Raw genomic sequence first — 23,339 nt, forward strand, 5'->3', positions numbered from 1 at the left:
GCAAAGTGCAAACCTCACCGGCTGGCCGTGTGGGCTTGGTGAGCTCAGAGGGGAGAAATGGCCCCATACAGGGGCCAGGCAGACTCCGGCTGCACCCTGCACCGTATCTCCTTCTGTTTTCCCAGCCGGGGAGGCGGGGAGGGGGACTGTGGTTTAGGTGATGGAGGTCTGAGCTGGGGGAGGATCAGCACTCTGATCTCATCTGCCACAGGCTGTCTGTGAGACCGTGGCAAGCTGCTTAGCTGCGGGCCCCCGTCATCGCGTCCGTGAACGGCATGGCAATGCCTGTCCTAGGAACTGTAAGCTGGGAAGCGGACATAAAGTGCTCAGCAGAAGGCTGGGTCCACGGGGAGCTCTCAGCTCTGCACGTATCACACACTGACTTCCTACACCGCTCAGCTGGCTGTCGGCCCCAGGGTCCGGTTTGGGAGGAGAAGCAGAGGACGGAGGAAAGGGAGTGGTGCCTGGTCGGGCATCGACGGGAGAGAGTAGGTGCACCAAATCCGGGCACCAGAACAGAGTCACAGTTATCACGTGACTAGGTGCCGAGTCAGGCGGGCCTGGGCGCACATCGCCTCCCGCATTAGCTTGGCCCCCCTGGGCATACCACTTAACCTTTCCGATCTCAGTCCCCTAATCTGTGGATTGGGGGGAGCGATAGCCTCTCTCAGATAAGGCCGCTGTGAAGATGAAATGAGATTAGGTAGGCAGAGTGTCTGGACCACAGCAAGCCTTCGACAAATGTTCCTAGCGCCCTGAGTCCCCTCAGACAATGGTGCCTCGACTTCTCCTAGGAGGTCATGCACTGAGACTTCAGGCTTCTCCCCTCCGCTGGGCCCACTTCCATCCACGCCTGGCCCGTGGGGCCTGGGGCAGCCATGGAGACACAGGAGTGGCAAAGGGTCTCTCTAGAAAGCCGATTCCTCTCCTTCTTAGTAACGGGCAAGTGAGCCTGGGGGTTCTGCTGGGAGGGCTCTGGCCAACTGATTCTGCTGGCTCAGCTTGAGGGCTGGGCTAGGGGTTCTGGAGAGAGACCCCCAGTCTGAGAGTGGGCAGTGGCTGGCAGCAGAGAGAGCACTGGACAGTGAGCCAGGACTCTGAGTCCAGGCCCTGGTGTTTGCCACACATCGGCCACATGTCCTTCGGTAAAGAACGTCCCCGCTAGAACCTGTTTCCCTAACTGTGCAGTGAGAGCATCTCTGTGTCAGTCCTGGAACCCCAGAGTTCTACGGGGTTATAGGAAATAGCATGCAATGGCACCCGGTGGGTTCAGGTGGGGATGTACGCCCGGGATGACCGGATGCTCCAGGTCCCAGAAGTCGTCATCTGAAAGGGCCTGGCCTTTCTGTCCCTCCGCCTGGCATTGGGCTGGCATTCGAACTTGCCGCCACCTTTCTTTCCAGCCTTGCCGTAGGCCCACCTTCTCTCCAGAACCATGAGCACGCGCCGGGCGTAGGCCGGCAGGCATTTGCTCAGACACCTGCCTCCCCCTGGAATGCCAGCTCCCAGGCCCCACTCCACGGGTAGAAATCCAGGATCCTTCCATCCCCCAAAGGGATGGGCTCTCCGTGTCCATGACACTTTGGTGGGACCTCGCTTGGGGACACTGGTGACGTCCCAGTTTCTGTTCAGTTTATGTAAATCTTTCGCCTCTTTCTAAAGATAGCCACGGAGAGAGCCACTTCAGCCTCCGGCCTCTTGTGAGGAGCACGTGTGTTGTGCGTGCGTGTGCAAGCGCTTGTGCGTGATAAATGCACTGTAAAGAACACGGATTTTAATGTCCAATAGATTCAGATTCCAATCCACGCGATGATTCTGCCATCTTAAGCAATTCATTCTGTGTTTCTATTGATGCCTACCTGCAGTGACCTTGAGCAAATTAATGACCTGCCTGTGTCTCAGCTCCTTTGCTTGTCAAGATGGACTCATGATATTTATGCTGTGGGGTTGCGGCTAGGATGCTCGGCAACGTGTGTATGCGCCTGCCTCTGTGTAGAACTGTATTAACCCATCTAAAACAATAAGGCTCAGTCCTGTTTTGAGCCCTCTCTGGGGGCCCAGTCACAGCATTTAATGATTCACGTTAATGCTGTCATGAGCATCCCATAACTTCCCTCCCGCTTGGAGAAACATGACATACGGATCTGGTCACAGTGCGGTCCCCTGACTCCAAGTTCCAGTGCTTCGCCATCCCTAATCGAGTGGGTCGGATTCTTTTCACAAGGGGCAGTGGGAACCCCGCGTCAAGGCCTGGATGGGAACAGCCATCTCCTTTGCTTGGTGGGTGTGACCTCACTGCCTGTGTCTGGGGCTGTCTGTGTAGGTACCTGTGCTCAGGGAGGCCAAGCCTGGCTGAATCCCAGGGGACTGAGGACCTGGCATGATGGAGGTCAGTCCTCCCGCAGCCCCACTGGGGCAGGAAATGTTGCTTACAGTCAGAAAAAATGAGCCTCTGCATTTTAGGAAACTAAGTTCAAATATTTTGAGTGTCTCTTTGGCGTTTAGCTTTCAATCTTGCCTTTTAGAATTTCTAAAGCGAATGATCTTCAAAATGATGTCGGGGTGTGTGTATGTGTGTGTGTGTGTGCGCGCGCGCGCGCGCGTGCATGTGTGTCTGTTCACTGGGGTATTGTTGTTGCACCTGGTTCCCGGGTCACCAGTATCATTTTGATGTTGCAAGTTCCGGAGCAAGGACACTGCTTGAGAAGGTGACCAGGGACCTCTGGAGTGTGCCGAAGGGGCCAATCTATGGAGCTAGAGAAACTGACTTCATTCTTTACCGACTCAGTCACTTAAACTCTTTCAGCCTAGGTGTCCTCATGTCTGGATTGCGAAATATGAAAAGCTCTTGTCATTGTCGCAGGGATTAAGTGAAGTGTGATAATGTTTGGACACGCTAAGAGAGTACTCGTTAACACTTTATGCCGTGCTTCCTACAATACTGGTGACTCTTTGGTGACTGTCTCTAGGGCAGGACGTCAGGTTGTTGTTGGCGGATGTGCCCAGGAGATGAGTAGGCGTCCAGCTGGCCCACCTGCCCTTTTCATAAAGATGCTCCTAGGATGTGGCCATGGACCAGCCTCCCCCCTGTCACCTGAGGGGCTCGTTAAAAAAGCAGATCCCTAGACCCTCTCTCAGACTTGGAAACCCCGGAAGTATGAATGAAGGAATCTAAAACTTTAGCCAGCACCCTGAGTGTATCAGGTGATCCTGATAAACACTGAATTGTGAACATCATGGACCCGTGTGTCCTGGAAGCATATTAGTTATTTAATCTACAGAAAGGACGTAGGTACTTCGCTCATGGCTGGCTATCTGTGGGGTCAAAGACTTTGGGTGCAGGGGAGACACACCTCGCTTTGATGCCACATGCCAGGTCTCCAGTGAAGACGTATATCCAACCCTGAAATCCCTAGGTCACATGAAGGGCCAAGCAGTGAGGCGACTGGGGACATTCTGTTCTAGGCCCTTCTCTGGGAGGCAAATCTGGGCACACACGTTGTCTAAGTCCTTGCTCCTCAGAGCCCTGAAATGTAAAGAGGGAAACTGAGGCTCAGCGAGGTGCAGACACCTGCCGTGGGGTCTCATGGAGTCAGCGGAGTGTTCAAACGCAGGCCCTGGAGAAGGCGGGGAGCCCTGATCCACATGCCTTTCGCTCAGGGTCTTGACAAAGGGGTCTTGACGGAAGGGCTACAGTCTCTGTATACTTTCCTGAAGGAAGCTGAGACTTCCATGCCCAGCGACCTTGGGATTGTCACCCTGCCACGCCAGCCACCATCCGCTCTCCTCTAAAGAGTTCCTGCACGTTGTATCGCTCAGATCCCTTGTAAACTGGAACTCGCCGCCTCACCCGACCCCAAGCAGACCGCGTGCGGGCTGACGGCCAGCCGCGGCTGGAGCTCGGGCTGGCATGCCGAGTATCAGCCACACCAGGGCTCTGCCGAGGCTGGCGGTGGATGGACACATCAGAACGCTAAGGGTCAAGGCCAGATAAAGGCTTCTCCCGGCTGCGGGGACACTCAGAGGATGTCACAGTGACTCTCAGCATCCTCACTCCCCCGGCAGGCTGGAGGCTGCTGCTGAGGCTCGGCTGAAAGGTGATGGGAAGTGGGCCCTGTGAACCGAGAGACCCCCAGGGCAGCCCCCGCCCTGAGCCAGGCCCTCGGTCACGCCAGATGCAGAGCAGGAGGAGCTGCCTAAGCTCCCCCAGCTCAGCACGGAGGGGAAGAGCATCAGCCCTGGGCAGCTCGGCTGAGGCAGGTGGGGCAGCTGGAGCAGGACCTCCAGGACCCGGTCTGGCTGGGCCGGCACCCAGGCTGGGCTGGCAGACACCCAGGCTGGGCCAGGTGGCCCTGAGGCAGGAAGGTGCAGGGGAGAATACCTTCCTTTTCTCAGAAAGACTCCTTCACTCGCCCTGGCTTTGACACACATGGGGGAGCATGGGGTGGGGTTGAGGGGTCTACAGGGAGCCAATCGCCCCGCATAGAATGCTTCAGGGCTGGCTGTGTGTGTGTGTGTGTGTGTGCGCGCGTGCCCGCGCATGTGCCTGCGCGCCCGTGCATCAGTGGGGATTTCTGTGATAAAAGCAGCCAGATTCTGGAGAGAGAAGAGGAGAGAGAACAAGAGGCAAGGAGAAAATTAGGGGTGGAAGAGACAGACGGAGGCAACAGCAGTGGGAGACAGAGAAGAGAAGCACAACGAGAGAGAGGGAGAGGGGAGAAAAGGAGAGAGGGAGAGGAGCGAGAGGGAGAGCGAGAGAGAGAGAGAGAGAGGAGAGAGAGAGAGAGAGAGAGAGAGAGAGAGAGAGAGAGAGAGAGAGAGAGAGAGAGAGAGAGAGAAAGAGAAGCGCTGAACGGGAGAGTGCGGGAGGCGAGCGGAGGGGAGGCAGACAGCCCGGGAGCAGGAGGGCGCAGGGTGCAGGCGGCGCGGAGGCGGGGGGATGGGGTGAGGGCAGGAGGAAGCGGAGGCAGCGCGGGGGCGCAGGCGCCTGCGATCAGGGATCCGAGGGCGCTAAACGCTCCGGATTCGGCGGCGCGGCGGGCGCTCGCCCGGGCGGGGCGCGGGGCTCCGGGGTGGCCGCGCGCACTCCCGGGGGCCATGACGGCGGGCGGCGGGGGACGCGGGGCGCGGGGCTGCCGGCCCTGAGCGCCGGCCGGCGCGCACCATGAACTCGTGGGACGCGGGCCTGGCGGGGCTGCTGGTGGGCACGATGGCCGTGTCGCTGCTGTCCAACGCGCTGGTGCTGCTCTGCCTGCTGCACAGCGCCGACATGCGCCGCCAGGCGCCCGCGCTCTTCACCCTCAACCTCACGTGCGGCAACCTGCTGTGCACCGTGGTCAACATGCCGCTCACCCTGGCCGGCGTCGTGGCGCAGCGCCAGCCCGCCGGCGACCGCCTGTGCCGCCTGGCCGCCTTCCTCGACACCTTCCTGGCCACCAACTCCATGCTCAGCATGGCGGCGCTCAGCATCGACCGCTGGGTGGCCGTGGTCTTCCCGCTGAGCTACCGCGCCAAGATGCGCCTGCGGGACGCGGCGCTCATGGTGGCCTACACGTGGCTGCACGCGCTCACCTTCCCGGCCACCGCGCTCGCCCTGTCCTGGCTGGGCTTCCACCCGCTGTACGCGTCCTGCACGCTGTGCAGCTGGCGGCCCGACGAGCGCGCGCGCTTCGCCGCCTTCACCGGCGCCTTCCACGCGCTCAGCTTCCTGCTGTCCTTCGTCGTGCTCTGCTGCACGTACCTCAAGGTGCTCAAAGTGGCCCGCTTCCACTGCAAGCGCATCGACGTGATCACCATGCAGACGCTCGTGCTGCTCGTGGACATCCACCCCAGGTGAGGGCGCCCCAGGTGAGGGCGCCGGGACCGGCGGCCGCGGGAGGGGAGGGCAAGGTCCGGGCTCAGCGAGGGGACGGGGTTCTTTGCAGGGGAGGGGGTCCGCGCGCGGCCTGGGACAAGCCCCCTCTCCGCCTCGTCTCCATTTCCTCTTGGGAACGGGGCGGTGGGGGAGGGGCGGAGTCACCGGCCCAAAGACCGGCGCTGGGAGCACGAGCGACGCGGAGCCGCCAGAAGTGCGGGAGAAACAGTACAGGCGCTTTCTGAAGCGTCAGGGTGGAAATCACGGAGGCAGAACTTTGCTGGGCTTCTCACGCTTCCCTTATGGGTCTGCGGATTTCACTTTAAACGGCGCAGGAAAGCGGGAACCTCCGCTCCCTGCTGGAGGCCTTTCAAGGGCTGGGCTCAGGCCTGAGAGCCTGGCCTGGAAGCCGGGAGCCCCTTCCGGCTCTCAACACCCCCCCTGCCGCTCCCCCAGCTCTGTCATTTCTGCCAGTGTGCGCTGCCTCTGTGTCCCCATCCTGCGTGTGTGTGTGGATGCGTGTGTGCATGTGTGTGCGCGCGTGTGCATGTGTGTATCCTGGGGCTGCACCTCCCTCTCTGGGCCCTTAAAGGAGCGTCTGAAGGGGTCTGAGAGGATGGGGATGGCGGTGGGGCTCTTTCTGTCCTTCCGAGACAGCACTGTCCTGTGTCTTCCAGACTGGGAGCCCGGAGGCCCCTGCAGAGGGAGAGTGTCACCCCTGAAGTTCCCACCCACCTCTACTTTCGCCTGGGGGCTGTTTCTCAGGAAGGCAGCTGTGGGGGGCGGGGGTCGGTTCAGTTCAGGTACAGGAACCCCATCTGAGACTCCTGCTCTTCCCCGGAGCCGCTCCTGGAGAGAAGGGGGAGACCCTTCGCTGAGGCGTCCTGAGCTCCCCCCCGGCTTTCCCTACGGGAAGGGGGACGGGAGAAGGGGCACAGCCAGCAGCGTTTCTGTGGGCTCTGCTGTTTGGAACCCACTGCCCCAGGGAAGGGCAGGCTCCGGCTTTCCAGGGAGGGAGCCTGGGCTTCCAGAGGCACAGCCAGCGAGGCAGGCAGGGAGCGCCGATGGAGGGAGCCTGGGGCAGCGAGGGGGCTCGGTCCCAGGATCCGAATGCCCCCCCCAGGGGGAAGCAAGCTCTTGGCTGAGAGGCACGGACCAGAGGTGTCGGTCTGAGCAAAGACACCTTCGATCCTGAGCTTTTCCTACCCGTGAGCAATTTAAAAAAAAAAAAAAAATCTTTGAACGTCACCATGTCTGTACCAGGACGTGCATTCCCGTGTTCATTGCCCGCCCCCCCTCCGAGTGGCCCTTCTTAATGATGCTAATGAAATATGCGAAGATTCATCACAGCATCTTCCTCACAGAACCACATGCAATGTGTACTTCCGGATGACCGGCCGTCCGCAGATGTCAGGGTACACGAATGTGTGAGCTTCGCACGCGATCCCATGTGTGACAGATGACCACCTGTGCACGGGTCACAGGTGGGGCCTGCGTGCACACCGACACTCACTGCACGTGTCTACTGTGGTTCACCGTCGCTAAGGAAATGTTCCGAAGCCACAACTGCAGTACCCTCTTCTCATGCAGGGGGGCGGGGATCTCTGCTCTCTGTGAAAAGCGCCTCTTCAGGACTAGGGCCGGACTGCTCTGGAAGTCGTCAGCGGTGTGTTTTACCTCCTGGGACCCGGGCGGTTTCCACAGTGGGCCCTCTCGCCGTGCGTGTGACGGCGGAGGAGGGGCCGAGCCGGGAAAGGAATAAGTTCCTGTTCAGACCAGTACACACCCCATGTCTGCTCTCCCACAAGGAGCGGGGGCCGGGGCTCCCCATCTAGGATGTAGGGCCGACTCCATTCTCACCGACTGCTGGCCGGACACAGCACAGAGGGTCTCTGGGGGCCTCAGAAGAGGAGGCAGCTGCTGCTCTGCTCACCTCTAGTCTCATCTTCTCTCCTCTGCTCCCCTCGGGGGTCCCTCGACCTCTTCTAAGCCCCAGGATGCTTTGAGGAGCCCTTTCTCCAGTGCTCCTGCCCGCAGGGCTGGGGGCCAGTGCCAGTCTGCCCTGGGGAAGGAAGGGCTTCTGGGGCCGGGGTGACGATAGCCTGCGGCAGGTCCCAATGGCCGAGGGCTGGCCTAAGATCATGGAATACTAGGCAGATGTGGTGGCATTTCCCCTTTCGGCGAACACAACCTGCCTTTCTCTGTGAGGTCCATCCCCAGAGAGAAAGGGTAGGCAGTGGGCCCCAGAGGTGGGCACCAGCTCCCCGACTGCTGATTCACAGGCTTGCTTCTTGGTGGCTCAAACTCTCCCTCCTCACAAATGAGAAACTATAGAGCTAGCTTGGGGAGCAGGGGCGGAGGCTGCCCTTAGCACCCTTCAAAGCCTTGGGCACTGAGGTTCCAGGAAGACCAGCCAAGCCTCCTGGGCCGGTTTGGTGCTGAGAACCTCGGAGGGGTGGGGGTGGGGTGCCAGTTCCAGATCAGCAGAAGCCGGGACGCTTCCTGTCTGGACAGCCAGGCCAGCGCGTGGAGTCTGCTCACGGGAGGTTTGGCACCTCACAGCCACCATGCCAAGCGCCTCCCTGGGCTTAACTGAAAGGGGCCGAGTTTTGCATTCGCGGAGGCCCCAGCTGCTCAGTAGGCTCGCTCCAGCTCCCCAAACCACAGCTCAGGACTAATTATACCAGGTCCTCCCCCTGGTGCCGCCAGAGACGGGGGCCGCAGGCGGGGCGCCGGGGCGTCGAAGTGGCAGTCCCACCGTGGACCGCTGCTCACGGGCGAGGCGCACGACTTCCCGGAGTAGGACGGTGGCGCACGCCCACCCCGTGGCCAGGGTTTGCTGGGGTCGGCTGAGTGCTGGCCCTGGACGGTGTCCGACTGTGGCACAGCGGACAGAAGGGGCCACAGGGATAAAAGCTCACTGTGCCCTTGATTTTACAGACGGGACACCGGGAGACCCGGGGAAGTGGGGGACTTGCCTGATTTAGCAGCTCTTGAGCGTGGTCCTGACCCGTGCTCTAGTCCGTCCTGGGATTTACGGATGGGAGGAGGTGCAGATGGAGGCGTGTATACCATCTCTATACATATTTAGAAGTCCTAAATTTAGTTTAGAAACTGTTAGATGAAATATGTTCTACCCTCCCACCTTGACAAAGACTCATGTATAATGCTTTGCAAGGTTGGGTGCAAATTTAGAACTCTCAGGCTCCTTGGAGTTCAGCCTCGTGCACGGCGGACGGCGCTGAGCCGGCCCTGAGCACGCGGCCCCTGCCAGTCTCTGCAGCGGCAGGAGCCTCCCCTGCACAGAGTGCACGTTGCAGGGTGCCCGCCGCATGTAACTCACCGACGCCGCCCTTCGAGTCTCCGGCTGAGCACACGGGTTGCGCAGCCGCCCTCAGGACAATGGGCTCGGGGTGGCGGGGGTGGGGGTGACGCCTGCCTATGCATTGGAAGCAGGGGCAGGGACTGTGGGCAAGCACTCCATGCCTGGGGGCCTTAGAGCGTGGTCTAGAATGGAGCGGGCGCTGCCCCACAGCCCCGCAAACTCTTTGTTTTGTAGGGAGAGGTGTGAGCCCTGCTATGTCCAGGGCCCAGGACACAGACCCCTCTGCCAGGACTGCTCACACCAGTGTCCTGGCCCCACACTCAAGGTTCTTCTCCACCGCCGAATGGCCAACTCACTACCGTGGCTTTTGTTTCATTCTCCTAAAAGCCAGAAAACAAATCCGCGTCCCTCTGGACGGATGACAGCCATCTGGGCACCGCGCAGGACCCAGCCATGGCGTTACGTGTGGGGACGTCTAGGGCTGGGGGGTTTTAGCCGCGATCACCTCATCTGTGGACTTTGCAGATATTCCCAGCATTCCGTCACTTCTGCCCCATTCCCGAAGCCAGCTGGGGACATCTCTTGGACCCCATTACTCAATACTGATAAGCAAGAGGGCTGCACTGCTCCCCTCAGAGCCCGGGGACTGCCCTGCCGTGCTCATTCCTGCCACCAACCTGTTCTCACCTGCAAATCAGGGGAGCCCCGGGAGGAGAAGATGGATCCGACCTTTTGCAAGAGTCCAAGGATACAGCTGCGTGGCTCCCCGCTAGGAGCGCCAGACTGAGCCTCAGTGACAGCACGTGGCCCTCTCTCTCGATGGGCGAATCTCTCTTCTCTGAGCCCCGATTTTCCCATCTGTGAGCTGGGTTGGGTAGGTGAGAGGATCTCTCATTCTACAGGTGGCATATGACAGAGGCCAGCCAGCCAGTCCCAGAGCAGAGACGTGACCAGGCCCGTGCGGATGCTACCCCTGGGCGGAGCGTCCACCCCAGACACCCTCTGAGTTATTCTAGAGACTCTGCAAAATGGACAGCGTTGTCAAGGTCACAGGTTGGAGGAGGACCTGGTGCCAGAGCCACCGCCAGCTTGGCATCCCCTCGATGAGTCATCTACGTGACTTTGGTGCTCATTTTTTAGGGGATGACCAGAATGCTCTCCTCCTCTCATGGGGTCCTGAGTGCACTGTGATGGCTCAGGACACCCGGCCCATGTCCCAAATCTCCAGCAATTCTCACTTCAATTGCCTTGAAAGCTTGTCAGAAACATCTTAATATGAAAACATCAGTCCTGCGTTGCGGAGAATGCGCCAAACACGCTATGCCCTAGGGGGGTCACCACGGTCCTGCTTTGCTTGGGACCAGAGGGCCCCCAGATGCAGGACTTGGAGCTCTAAAGCCAAGACAGCCTCGGGGAAACCGAAGCAAGTTGGTCGCCTCACCGCATGCGACTTCCGGCTGGGGACGTGTGTCTTCTCTCCACGCCCGTCCGTAACCTGCACACGTCACTTGAGTCAAAGGGCTTTGGCAGAAAACGCGGCAGAAGCCCCCGGTGTGAACGGGCTGTCGGGAGATTGAAGATCAATTCTTGCTGCGTGATCATAGGCCAAGTCACCCTGCTGTCCCCGCCCCACGGCATTCTTCAGCTTATCCAGACGGGCGGATACCCCGCTGCCTCCCTACGCAGGAACCCCCCTCACAGCATCTAAGATGGCACGTGTTTAAGTCTTAAGAAATGTGGGTTTGTATTAATATAGTTATTAGAAATTAATTAGTAATATTATTCATGAGAACTAAGTTTTCAGCCAGTACGAAGCCCTTTTGTACTAAGCTAAACACCAGTTCCCAGCTCTCTAAATTCCTGAAAAGACACAAAGCGAGAGAGAAAAAGTCCCATAGGCATTTCAGGGGGGCCTTCAAGCCGAACACATGTGGCCTTGCCCACCTGTGAGCAGAAATCTTATGAAGAAGAGTTTCAACGAAGTCTTAAAATCGTGATTCGTGTGGAAGGAAGGGGAGGCAGCCTTGGCATTGAAGCTGCGCCTGAACCTGGCTCATGAATATTCATGCCCTCCACTCCTTGCTTTTGTTGAACAGACCGGCCTGGTTTTGGAGCCAGGCCGCTGCAGCCCAGGCCTGGCTCTGCCAAGGTGTCTCCACTTCCTGCGCAGCTCTGTCGACAGCCTTCCTCCCTGTTCGTTTACGGAATCACGTGATTTACTTTAAAAGCCAGCGGTGGAGACACACTGCGTCGGGCCCCGCAGGATGGAGCGGGAGCTTGGGCTTCCGCACTTGACCGTGCTCACGGCCGGACACGCTGCTTGTGGCTCCTGCATTTCCCTGTGGCTGCAGGAAATGGATTGCAAGAACTACAGCTCTCAGCTGGCATGAGATAGATGTCTGTTCTTGAAAGGTCCCAGAGCAAAGCAGAGACACGAGCGGGGTGTGGTTCCAGGGACAGGCGACAAGCTCCTGATTCCGTCCTCAACGCTGTGTCCCCTATTCTCTAGGGACTTGGCAGTCCCTTAGCTTCGCTGGGCTTGGTCTCTGAAGGAATCGAGTGACTTGTCTTTCCGAGACCCAGTAAGTGGTGTCCGTAGCTCTGGGCAGGGCTGAGGCTTCGGACGGAAGACGCGAGGCTGCGGTGTGGAGAAAGGAAGCACCGTGCACACCGCGCAGGGCCCGGGCCAGCCCAGGGGAAAAGGACCAGCTTCGGGTCACACAGATGCAGGTTCGACGCTTGTCTCCACTTCCCCGCTGAGCAAATCACTCGGTCTCACTGAGCTCATGGTCTTCGTCATAAAACTTATGAGGCAGGTAAAAAAAAACATCGCCTGGCAGCTAGAATACGCCCGGCAGGAGCAATTGTGGTAAAGATAAGATTTAGAGACGCTCTGAGTGTGGGCTGGGGCGTAGCAGGTGGCCGGTCAGTGACATAAATAATAGTCAGAGGGATATATTATCTGTGCTTGCTCGGGCACTGTGCTGAAAAACAGCCAGCTTCTTGTGCTTCATGCATTGAACACACTTCATTTCATGCGTCCGTGTTCTTTACGCGTTTAAGTCTCAAAAGAGCCCTTTGCGGCGTTTCATTATCTTACTATCCACATTTTACAGACGACGGCCCTGAGGCTTAGCGATGCCATGCGGCGTGCCCAGGGCCACAGAGCCACGGCCAAGACGCGACCTCAGGTCTCTCTGGCTGCATAGTCAGGCTCCTGCGCTGCCCGCGCTGGGGGACAGCAGCTCGCGGTGGCCCGGGCGGGCCGGCCGAGCCGCGGGTCACCTCCCCCCCTCTCCCCCGTGCAGTGTGCGGGAGCGCTGTCTGGAGGAGCAGAAGAGGCGGCGGCAGCGTGCTACCAAGAAGATCAGCACCTTCATAGGGACCTTCCTCGTGTGCTTTGCGCCCTATGTGATCACCAGGTGAGCCTGACGCGGGGCGGGTGGGCCGAGCACGGGGCTTTGGAGGGCGACCAGGGCCCACGTGACCTTCAGCGGTCCCTGGCCTTTCTGGGCTCCGTGTCCCTCCAGGCAGTGAGTTGGTGGGCGAGAGCGAACTGGACTGGTTTGAGGAGAAGAGGGATGCATGCTTACCTTTGTAGCCTTGAATCTAACTAAGAACTAAAGGAGATGTAAAAGACCCTCTCCCACTTGATTTCCGAATCACGTCGTTATAATCTTTTATCCTGGGCCCGACCCCCCAGGAGGCCCTAAAGGAAAGGAAAAGGGTAAAAGACAGCGGAGGGCAGCCTGCAGTGGCGGGGGTCCTGCTGCCCACTGAGTGCAGCCCATCCCAGCCCCCGGGCACCCTCGGCCTGGACGCCCCAGTCCACAGCAGGGGCCACATGCCATCTGCGCAGGGAGCAGGGAGCACGTGCTGTGCCCAACCAGGGGGTCCCCCGCCCTACAGCCCCGGGGCTCTCCCACCGTTAGCCCAGGCATCGCCAGCTTGTCACGTTCTCTCCCAGCCCCCAGCCCTGCGCCAGCCAAGGCTCAGTGCTCTGACCTCAGGACCATGCATCCCAGAAGCCGACCTGCTCCAGCTGCAGAATTTTCCCTGTGCATTTTAGCCAGCAAAAGGAAAAAAAAAATGGTATCACCGTCAGTTTTGCACACTGGAAAGGAAAGAAAACCTCACGGTTTTGTCGCTGAGGTGCAGGGCTCCTGGCAGGCTTAGGGTTAATGAGTGCCAAGAGGCAGCGGTGGGGCGGAGGTGGCCTCGTGGAGCTAAGAAGTGTTCCGGCAAGGTAGCTGGACCTGATGTGGCTCACGCTATCCTCCTGGACCCCACAGCGCCCCCAAGAGAAGGGCTGAGCAAGCTGTGTGAGCTGCCTTTTCAGAGGGGGAAACTGAGGCTCAGAGAGGACAGGGATTGCACAGCCACCTGGATAACAAGGCACAGGGGACCAGCAGCCTGAGCATCCCCTGGACGGCCACCAAGCAACCCTGGGGACTCCCCCAGATGCAGCCCCAACTCCTCATTCTCTGCCTCCTTCCTGCCCATAGAAATGAAAGTCAAAGCCACTGAGGCAGTAACAGGCTGGCCCTGGGGAATTCAGAGGGGAGAAGTGAGAACAAGCTTGTCTCTTAAACTAATCCTCTAAGTCCCTACTCCGTGCCTGGACCTGTGCTGCCCTCTGTAGCTGGGTAATGTGCTCATCTTAGAGAGGAGGATTCTGATGCTCAGACAGGCGCCAGGCTCGTCCAATCCAGTACGTGACTCAGCCAGGGTTCCAGCCTGGCTCTGCCTGGAACCAAGCTTGCACACAGGCCCCTCGCTCCGCGTCTCCTCCGACGGCCATGAAGTTCTCACTTTCCTTCCGGAAGGAGGTGGGGAGGTGCTTTGCGCCCACGACTCACTCGGAACCAGAAAGCTGCAGTTTCTGAGATGACTGAGATCCAGTTGTGTGATCAAGTCTAAGTGTCACTCAAACCCATCATTGAGCTGTCAGCACAGAAACTGATATTCCCCGCAACTCACAATGGCTGTCTGTACCCAGGCAGCCCCAGCCTGCCTTGCAACTTCGTCCCTTCCGAACCTTATAAACGGAGTCGTAAGAGCCTGGCTTAATGATGTCAGGATGGCTGTGGGCAACACGAGGCTGGCAGAATGGGGACGCCGAGGAAGAGGAGGGGCTTCTGCTGTGACATCCGCCACTCCTTTGAGTTGATCAAGAAGATCAGGCTGGCTGGGGCGGGGGGGGGGTCCCTTCTCTTGATCTCCAATCTACTAGAATCTGCCAGGCAACATTCCCAGATGAGGAAGAATCTTCTTAGGTCAAGAACCACCCAAGTCTCCAAATAGGTGCTCAAGCTTTCCTTGTTATTACCCCTTATTATAAGAACAGGAAATCTTTGTAACTGTACCTATTACTTATTGGGCATCTGTAATGCACCTGGGAGGTACCAGTACGTACCTGAGTGCACCTCGTACAGCTCTCCTGCAAGGTAAGTAATAGCATCCTCATCTTACAAAGGTTCCAAGAGGGAAGATGAGTTGCCCACGGACGTAGGAGTAGCAACTGGCAAAACCGAAGGTTCAAGGTCAGCTCAGGTCTATTTAGCCTTGCGATGCAACAGCTCCAAAGCCTGGGACTACAGAGATGCAACTTCCTGTCGATCCAGCTTCCTGCGACCCAGCATCTTGGTGTGACCTAGAGGGAGAGAGAGAAAGGGAAAGAGAAGGGGAGGGAAGAGGGGAGAGGAGAGATGATGGAGGCATAGAAGGTGGAAAGAGAGGGCGCCGGTTTACCATTTTAATTTTCAGAGTTGAAGGTGAACATCTCTGACTGTACCTGGAACCGAGCCGAGGAGCTGCGAGGGGTGGCCGGGCGCCAGGAAGGCACGTAGTCATTGGTGTCTACATTCCGGGGTTCAAATCCTAGTTCTTCCACGTCCAAGACTTGTGGCCTTGGCACGTCACTTTGCCTTGGTCCCACTTCTGTAAAGTAGGGAGGACACCTTCAGTGGGGGGGCCTGAGACGAAGCCCGCGATGTGCTTCTCAAAGCACGGAGCACAGGGCGCCCAGGGGAAGGCAGGCTGGGTCCTGCTCCCGCCCTAAATCTAGCATCCTGGAGATTCTCATTGTCCCACAGAATTGAGACATCGGCCTCTCTGGAGGTTCAGAGAATGCCTCGGAGTTCTGGCAAATGCACCCCCATCCTCCTTCCGGGGACCAGGACCGCCTGGCAGCTGGGTCGGGGTGAGAAGTCCCTATGGGTGAGGGGCAGAGGGGGTGGGCTTCCTGGCCTCATGAGCCCTCTGCCCTGACAGCCAGCACAGAGACCTGCCAGTGACCCAGGTCGGGGGCTTTCCGCAGGGATTGGGAGTGGGGGGTGGCTCCCTGGAGGAGTCGGGCCCACAACAGAGAGCAAACGGGTGCTGAGGTGGGGCCAGGGGCCTAGGACTGGGGTTGGGGATGTGCTGTATCTACTCTGTGTCACCCTGAGTCGGAATAACACAGCCCTGCACTCCGCTTCCTGTTAGTTAACAGGCCCGCGCCCCGCGGCACCCACCCCCACACTCTGCCCAGATCCCCGCCAGGGCTCACAGCGGCTGTCTCTGAATTGCTTGCATCATAATCACCTAAAAAGCCTGAAAAAGCCGGCTCCAGGCCCCTTCCCCTCCCCATCCTCGTCTCCCCTCAACTTGTCCTTTGACCCCGGGGTTCTCTCCCCCAGGGGATTTGCTGGGCAGAGCTGTGTCAGGCGCATTGTGAGCACAGAAGCATGAACGTTTCCCCCTGAACGGAGCCTAATGGCAGAGGTTTTTCCCAGTTCCTGCCCCAGGCGGCACATGGAAAGTCACCTTGGTGCTCAATGGAAGCCGGAGAGGGGGCAGGGAGGGCGACGAGGAGTCAGCACCCCGCTCCGGGGCGCTCAAGCCTCTGCAGACCCCCAGGGCGGGCCTTGCTGCACACCGGTTCCAGGAATGGGTGGGGGCCTGGTGCCATCTTTATGTCATTATGGCCAGGGACCCACGAACAGCCAAATCGGCCCAACGGCCCCCTGTGTCCCCTGGGGCTCCTCCCTGGGGGGAGGGGCACTCCTTTCCCAGCGCCCCCTTTAACTTGCAACCAGTAACCCAGTGGCTTAAACGGTAAAAAAGGATCACCTCAGTTCTGGAGGCTAAAGGTTCACAATTAAGGTGTCGGCCGGGTTGGTTTCTGCTGGGCCTGTGGGAGCGAATCTGTTCCAGGCGTCTCTCCCACCTTCTGGGGGTTCCCCGGCCATCTTCGGCATCTTTGGCTTGGGGAAGCATCACCCTACCTCTGCCTTCTTGTCCACACGATGTTCTCTCTGTGACCATCTGTGTCCAAACGTCCCCTTTTATAAGGACACCCATTAGATCGGAGTAGGGCCACCTCGGTGTCCTCACCGTAACTAATCACATCTGCAGTGAGGTCCCACTCCGAGGTCTGGGGGCTCAGGACTCCAACACACAAACTTTAGAGAGATGCAATTCAACCCACAGCGGTTATTCGCACCTGATGTCAATAACCCCTGAACGCGGAGTGTCGGGTCAGGACTGGGGGTGAGGTCAGAAGAGGGGAGCAGGAAACCCACACGTGCAGTAAAAGGGACACGGGCAGAGCACGGCGAGCCCCTTGAGCGTGCAGTGACCCTGCCCATGAGAAAAACGTGGCAGATCAGAATGAGCCCCCTTCCCTTGTCCGAGCTGGGACAGAGTAAAGCCAGCCCGGCAGGGGTGCAGCGGGGCGCAGGGGGTCCAGGGCACAGGGAAAGCAGGTCGGCCGACCACGTGTGCGCACGGGAGGGGCACCCCAGCTTCAGCCGGGCCCAGCGGCCGCACCAGAACAGTGGCCGGGCCCACAGTGACCCAGAGCATTGCTTTGCCTGCAGGCCCTGACAGAGGCCAGGCATTGGTTTTTCAGAGCAGATGTTGTCATGGGCACCGTGGGCACCGGCAAGTAACAAGAGTCCTGGGTGTTTGTCATAAGACTTCATGGAAAAGGTGTTTGGGGGGCTCAAATGGACCCCAGAGCTCGTCTTGTCCGATACCATTGTGGAGGCTCGAATCCAGTGTGACCCTGAGCCCAGACGTGAGGTGCATTTAAGTGGAACTGGGCTCCCCACGTAGGCGATACGGGTGAGCTGCTCAATCTCTCTGAGCCTCGCCTTCCTCTTCTGTAAAATAGGAGTCCCGATTCTGCGGGATGATTGTAAGATCAGAGATTATGCACATCAAGTATTTGGCCTACAGGAGATACTCAACTGGGAATTATCGTGACTGTGACAGGCACATTCAGACTTCACAGACAGTCTGTGAGGAGCAAATGCAATAGATTGTATCTCTTAATTGGGGAAGTGGCAAAAATTTTGAATTGTCCTGAGTAATTTTATTCTGTGAAATCTGAAGAACCTGCAAATCATAATTTTGACCTTGCTGGATGGTTTGATATTGGGCTTTCTTAATAAATCCTTTTGAGAGAGGCAAAATGCGAAGACCGAATTTAGCGATCTAGGGAACACTGGATACTTTGACAAAGCCGTTTGGCATCGCCTAGCAACAATGTGTTGCCATTCAGCTATTTCATTGTTATTAATAGGGGTGAATTCTAAATCCAGGGTTTTGTCTTCTTAAATTCATCATTTAATGAAATCGATATTTTCGAAGGACAGATTTCCCAAGTGCTAACAGCTTTATTTCCCCCATTCAAGCTCCTAAGGACATGAGCAGAAATGTGGCCCCATCCCCCACACAGGGTCGAAGGGCAAGGGCGGACATAGGTGCTGGAAATAAGAAGCCAAATAGAGGGGCTCAGAATGGGATCCTTAGGATCTGTTCGGCCAGGGCGCCGCAGGGGAGGGCCGCCGCCCACCAGCTCCTGCTCCGTCCCTCAATTTTCTCAGTCGGCGGTGGGTGCGGAGAGGGTGACTTGTGATTTCTAAGCTCTCCAAGCCCCCTCCCAGCTCTGCGGCCTTTCCTAGCTTAATTAATGCGGGATCACGTCCAAATATGGCCAAGCATGCTAGATACACTCGAGAGAGAAGAAAAGCAGCATGATTTGGGGGAATTCCGTTTACACAGAGGGAAGCCCTGCTACCGCACAGCCGAGCACTGGCACCACCGCACGGGGCATCCGATGGGTCCCCGGAGGACTCGCATGTGCCCCTTTGACACATGAGCTGAGCTGCATCTTCTTAAGTGCCCCTCCCCCAAATATGAGGGTCACTTTAGGGTGCCCTGACTGCCACTGTTGCCAAGGGCCACCAGAATCCCAGCCCTGGAAAGAAACCTCCTTGGCTGACAGATTCTTTCCTGACAAAGACCTACTTTGAGCTTTGCAGAATGTTTGCAAAATCATCTCAGCCCTTCTTCCCAGGCAGCCAGCCTCCCACAGCCAGGATCCGAAGCAAAACAACAGTCTTCGCTCCTCGCATTGGTCATAGAGATGATCTTATTCAACTCTTCGCTTTTCATATCAAACATCCAAGCCCAAGGAAGGGAAATGACTAGCCCAGAGTCACACAGCAGATCAGCAGCAGAGTTGGACACTATTAGCTATTAGGTCATTTCTTAGATGGCCTTGGGTTCCAGAGTCAGACAGACCTGCATTCAAATCCTACCCCTAGAATTTACTAGGCATGTGACCTCGAGCAAACTATTTTCCCCTCCTTGGTCATCTGTTTCCTGCGTGTAACATGGAGACTGTCGTATCTCCCAGGGTTCCAGGAAGTTGCGTGTGTCACGCGTGTGGTTGGCACAGTACACGGAATAAAACCAGTGCCAGGTGAATGTGCGCGGCGCCATTGTTACCGTCATACACTGCTGTCGTTGCTGTTGTCACTTGAGCAGGCAATCTCAGAGAAACCGAGGTCTGGCCGAGAGCCAGGGTCCGGGGCGGTGCCCGGCTGCGCCCTCAGTAACGCCCTCCCCGTCTCTCCACAGGCTGGTGGAGCTGTCCTCGGCGGTGCCCATCGGCCCCCACTGGGGCGTGCTGTCCAAGTGCTTGGCCTACGGCAAGGCCGCGTCCGACCCCTTCGTGTACTCCCTGCTGCGGCACCAGTACCGCAACGGCTGCAAGGAGATGCTGAACAGGGTCCTCAACAGGCACCCGCTCCGCTCCTCGGGCCTCACTGGCGGCTCCCACAGCCAGAACATTCTGCCGGTCTCTGAGTGATGCCGGCCCGGCCGCAGAGTTTGGAACGAGACAGCTGGAAAGAAGGCGGGGTGGGCTTGGGGCTCCCGGGCGGACGCCAGCAGCCGCCACCCACCGGGCTGGCCCCGCGGTTCCGGTCGCCCGGCTTGTAGGGGTTCTGGAGGCTGCTTCTGGCTCCTCGAGGGCAGATGTCGAACTGTCCCTGTTAGTCACCAAAAGACGACCGCAGCGTGTGCGCCGGCTTTTCTTTTTGGGAGGCTCCTTTGAGCTTCTGGACTCACCGGAGGCGACGCTCAGTGCGGTCAGGATCAAGGACGCGAGGATCGAGGGTCAAGTGCCGGCGGCAGGCGGGGAAGCGTGGCACCCACCTGCTTCCTAACCGCCGGGTGGCGAGGCCCACGCCGAAGAGGAGCGGGGGTGTCCACGGCCGTCGGTCATGCTGGCAGCGAGGATGGCGGTGGCCGTCTGGCCCCACATCCAGCATGGCTGCTCTCCGCGTGGTAGCGGTGGCCGCTTTACTCCAAATATCATGCAGCTGGCACTAAGGAATTTGTGCTCGGCTGCGACTCTTGGGTCCTATACCCAAGGGGAAAATGTCAAACAGCTGGTGGCCGCCTCATTGTCGCGGATCAAGTGTCTCAGAAATGCTTATATCGGATTCAACTTCTGTCCTTCCCTCCCTCCCAAAAGCTAACATTTGTGTGTGTGGACAATCTTCGCATGACAATGGTTTAGAGGGGCAGGTAATACATGTGCTAATGTCCTTTGCAGTCTGACCCCGAAGTCGCCTTTTTCTGACTTACATGCGGTAGGTGTTGGCTAAGTGTTGGCGCGGAGCAGAGGCGGGCTGGCGGGACCCCTTCCTGACCTGTCACCTGAACCTGCAGGAAGCGTTCGGCCTCGTGTCTCTCACACATTTTGTCCGGCACGTCCTCGGAAGTGCACGGCCCAGAACTGACCTGAGCGCGGTTGTAGCCTCGCTTTTAACGCACAGGGTCCCATCACCCTGGCGACCCAATATCCTGGTTTCTGTCAGTCTGTCAACGGAAAGTGGAGGCTGCCCAAGGTGATCAAGAAAGTGTCCCGTGCTAATGACGGGAGCGTGACGTGTTCATGGAAACCCATCACTGTAGCACGTACGCCAACCCGTGAGCAGCCCCCGCCTTGACTTCATAAAAACCCAGGGCAGCGGGCCACGCTCTCTGCCCATCCCATCTTTCTTCACCGTTTCAAATTAACACGCGAGCACTAAGGGCAGTTGTTTCTCGGTCCCCCGAGCGATCCCTCTGGGGCGGAAAGGATGGGAGGGGCACATGGCCCGTCAGCTCCTTCCAGCTCCGCACACCCTGTCTTTGGAGATGTGGAAGGGAGGACAGAGTCCGCCGGGGGCCAACCCGGAAGAGCGGGTCGGTTTTCACTGCCGAGAGGCCCCAGTAGGGAAAGAGAGGTGACCGTTGTGCATGTCTGTTTGGGAAGAGGTCTCATTAACCTCAGCTCCTCATTAGAAAACAAATAACTGAGCCTGGCCTAGTCTCGTCTAGTTTCGAGGTTTCCATGGAGACCAGAACAGGTAGACGTAGCGTCGGAGGGCTCCACGCCTTCTGGGTGCAGTCGGAGGTGTGCTCACACCTGCTTGGAGGAGCTAGGGGGACACTCTTTCCCAATTCCGTGTGTAGGGATGTGATGTTGGTAATGTTGATACCAGGAAAATCAGCAAATGCTACACATTAGGGATTTTCTGCACCGAGAGCTGGTTATTAAGCACCTGCCGTCACACCCCTGCCCAGATGTGACTGAGTGTCACGGAAACAGAATTGCTCGGGTTCAAAGAGCGTGGGGCTCCTCAAGTTTGAATCGCACCAGACATTCATTGTGGTGGCAATGGCCTAGTGACAAGCAGCTGTCTGCCCGCCATTGTCCCTGCACCAGAAGGACCAATGAGTTTGAAAGCGAGCATGGTACCAAGAAAATATGCACAAATACTCTTAGAACGGGGCAAAAGAGGAGTGGCGACCCAATGGACGAGGCCGGCAGACAGTCCAGGTCAAGCAGTAAAATATGTTTTCATCAAGGTCAGGTTGGAATCCTCTTCCCGCTCCCTCTGTACAGACGGCATAGAGTCCCGAAGCAACTAGATATCTTTACCTCTTCTTTAGCTAAGAAACCAGATCTGTCACCTAGAATGCCACATGTCTTCAAAAGATGCATTTCATAATTTTCACTAACCCCCTAGGACTGCTAAAAACCCAATACCACCCGTCTTTTTGGCATCGGGTAGACCAAACCCCAGACAAGTCAGTCGATTGGGTGTTTTCATTATTATTTAGACACAGGCATTAAAACCCAAGGAGAAGTAAGAAGAAAACCATAGCATCAGCATTCGCCAATTCGGCTCGAATTCCCTTTAGATGAAAGGCTGCGTTCATCTGTAGACGGCCTATAAATTCGACCCCGTTTCATTACTCCCAGGTGAATTCTCTACCTCATTTGGTAATTTAATGTATCAGGCGTCACATGGTTATCTCAGGTAAAGCACTTAGAAACACCCGGATCAGCATCAGCGTCCCGGGGCCCGGGTTTACTTCCTTGACTTCGGTCAAGGGCGAGGTTCGACGTTTACGGCCCAAACTCTGCTGGACGGCTGCATGACACGAACGCACTTTAAGACGCTTGAAAATAAAGCCTGGAATGGAGAGGCTATCTAATTCCCAAAACCACGGGGAGGGCCGTTTCCAGCCCTGCCCGAATTCGCAGATTTAAACCATTCCCACAATGCCCGTTTCAGTCCACTCTGCAACCATGCTAGATTTTCCTCATGCTTCTTCTTGAAGGAGGGGACTTCGGAGCCCTGAGGTCCACGAAGGGTCCGTGAACTCCGATGAGTGTTGTGGCACTTGGGGTTTGCATGTCTCCCGGCCAGCTGACCTCCCAAAGATACTTCCCCAAGAGCCTGTCTGGTTTTCCTTAGAAATCAGCTGGGGGGTGGGGGGAGCCCGTTGACTTGAGTCATCTCCAACCGACTGTACGCTCTTTCTAGCATTCAGCTCAGTGCTCCATCACCATGAGCAATAAACCTCTCTCCTGTGTCTGTGAAATCAGTTTTCTTTTCTATGGTGCCTTTCTTTCTGAGAGATGATGGGAAGGACAGGCCACGGCCACGTGCTGGCTGCCACCCTTTCACACATTTGGGGGGCAGATGGAAGGTGCTTGCTTGAGGTCGTGGCATGACCCTGACAGGGATCGCAGGCTGTGTATTTTTAGAATTTCGCCTAAACGCTGGATAAATTCATCTGCCTACGGTTTCCATGAGGATATCGTATCAGAAATTCTTTGCATGAGCTCGTATCCTTTGGGCTGTGAGTACCAAGGGGGAGAGAGAGGTCCCGGACACAGTTGGGGCTTCTGCTACTTCTCTGGAAGTTCTGGAATGGAGCCATTGGCCCTTGAACTTCACGCTCCACAAGAATCACCAGGGAGGTTGTTTAGAAAGCAGGCCCCTGTGCCCCTTCCTCAGAGGACAGTTTAAGGAGGTCTGGGCAGGACCTGGGATTCTGCATTCTCAAACCTGAGTGCCCAGGTGACTGCTGCAGTCACCTTCAAACTGCTCCCTGGGGAAAAGGATCTTAGACACCTGGACAAACTCTACAGAAAGCTGGATCATTCTACATATCTATGTTTCAATTGTCTCCTGCCTTTCCCTAATTCTCCAAATAATTCAGTCTCCAGACTATTCAAGGGCTGAGTCATTTTGTTCTCAGAGGGACAAAATTGATCACACCAAGAAATTACAAAAACCTGTTTTCAGAAGACGGGCGCAATGACAGAAGCTGTCTGTCTACCCTCGCCTCCGAAGGCGTTTGCAAAGCAGCCTCGTTCTTTCCTGTGGGGTCCCCGGGTAGTAAGCAGGAGACGGATTGGGGTGCTGGCAGAGGGTGGCAACGCTGGCTACCTCGGAGCCACCCTCTGCCAGCACCCCTTTTTGAGAACGAAGGAAGCTTGGCCCTCAGAGGGGCCCAGAGGGACACTTGCAGGGGTCT

General features: G+C 57.4%; 1 protein-coding gene across 1 annotated transcript; it reads left to right on the forward strand.

The window, feature by feature from the left end:
* The first annotated feature begins 5,135 nt into the window (after positions 1–5,135).
* GPR26 (G protein-coupled receptor 26) lies at positions 5,136–19,611 on the forward strand. Its single transcript, XM_016155139.2, has 3 exons — positions 5,136–5,832; positions 12,488–12,601; positions 19,092–19,611. The coding sequence occupies exons 1-3, from the start codon at positions 5,165–5,167 to the stop codon at positions 19,321–19,323; spliced, it is 1,014 nt and encodes a 337-aa protein (XP_016010625.1). The 5' UTR covers positions 5,136–5,164; the 3' UTR covers positions 19,324–19,611.
* The last annotated feature ends 3,728 nt before the right edge of the window (positions 19,612–23,339 follow it).

Source organism: Rousettus aegyptiacus, unplaced genomic scaffold, assembly GCF_014176215.1.
Source record: "Rousettus aegyptiacus isolate mRouAeg1 unplaced genomic scaffold, mRouAeg1.p scaffold_m13_p_6, whole genome shotgun sequence".
NCBI lineage: Eukaryota > Metazoa > Chordata > Mammalia > Chiroptera > Pteropodidae > Rousettus > Rousettus aegyptiacus.

Coding starts and splice junctions, on each gene's coding strand:
- GPR26 (XM_016155139.2), top strand. CDS start 5,165: ATGAACTCGTGGGACGCGGGCCTGGCGGGGCTGCTGGTGGGCACGATG. Junction 5,833..12,487: donor CTCGTGGACATCCACCCCAG/GTGAGGGCGCCC, acceptor TCCCCCGTGCAG/TGTGCGGGAGCGCTGTCTGG. Junction 12,602..19,091: donor GCGCCCTATGTGATCACCAG/GTGAGCCTGACG, acceptor GTCTCTCCACAG/GCTGGTGGAGCTGTCCTCGG.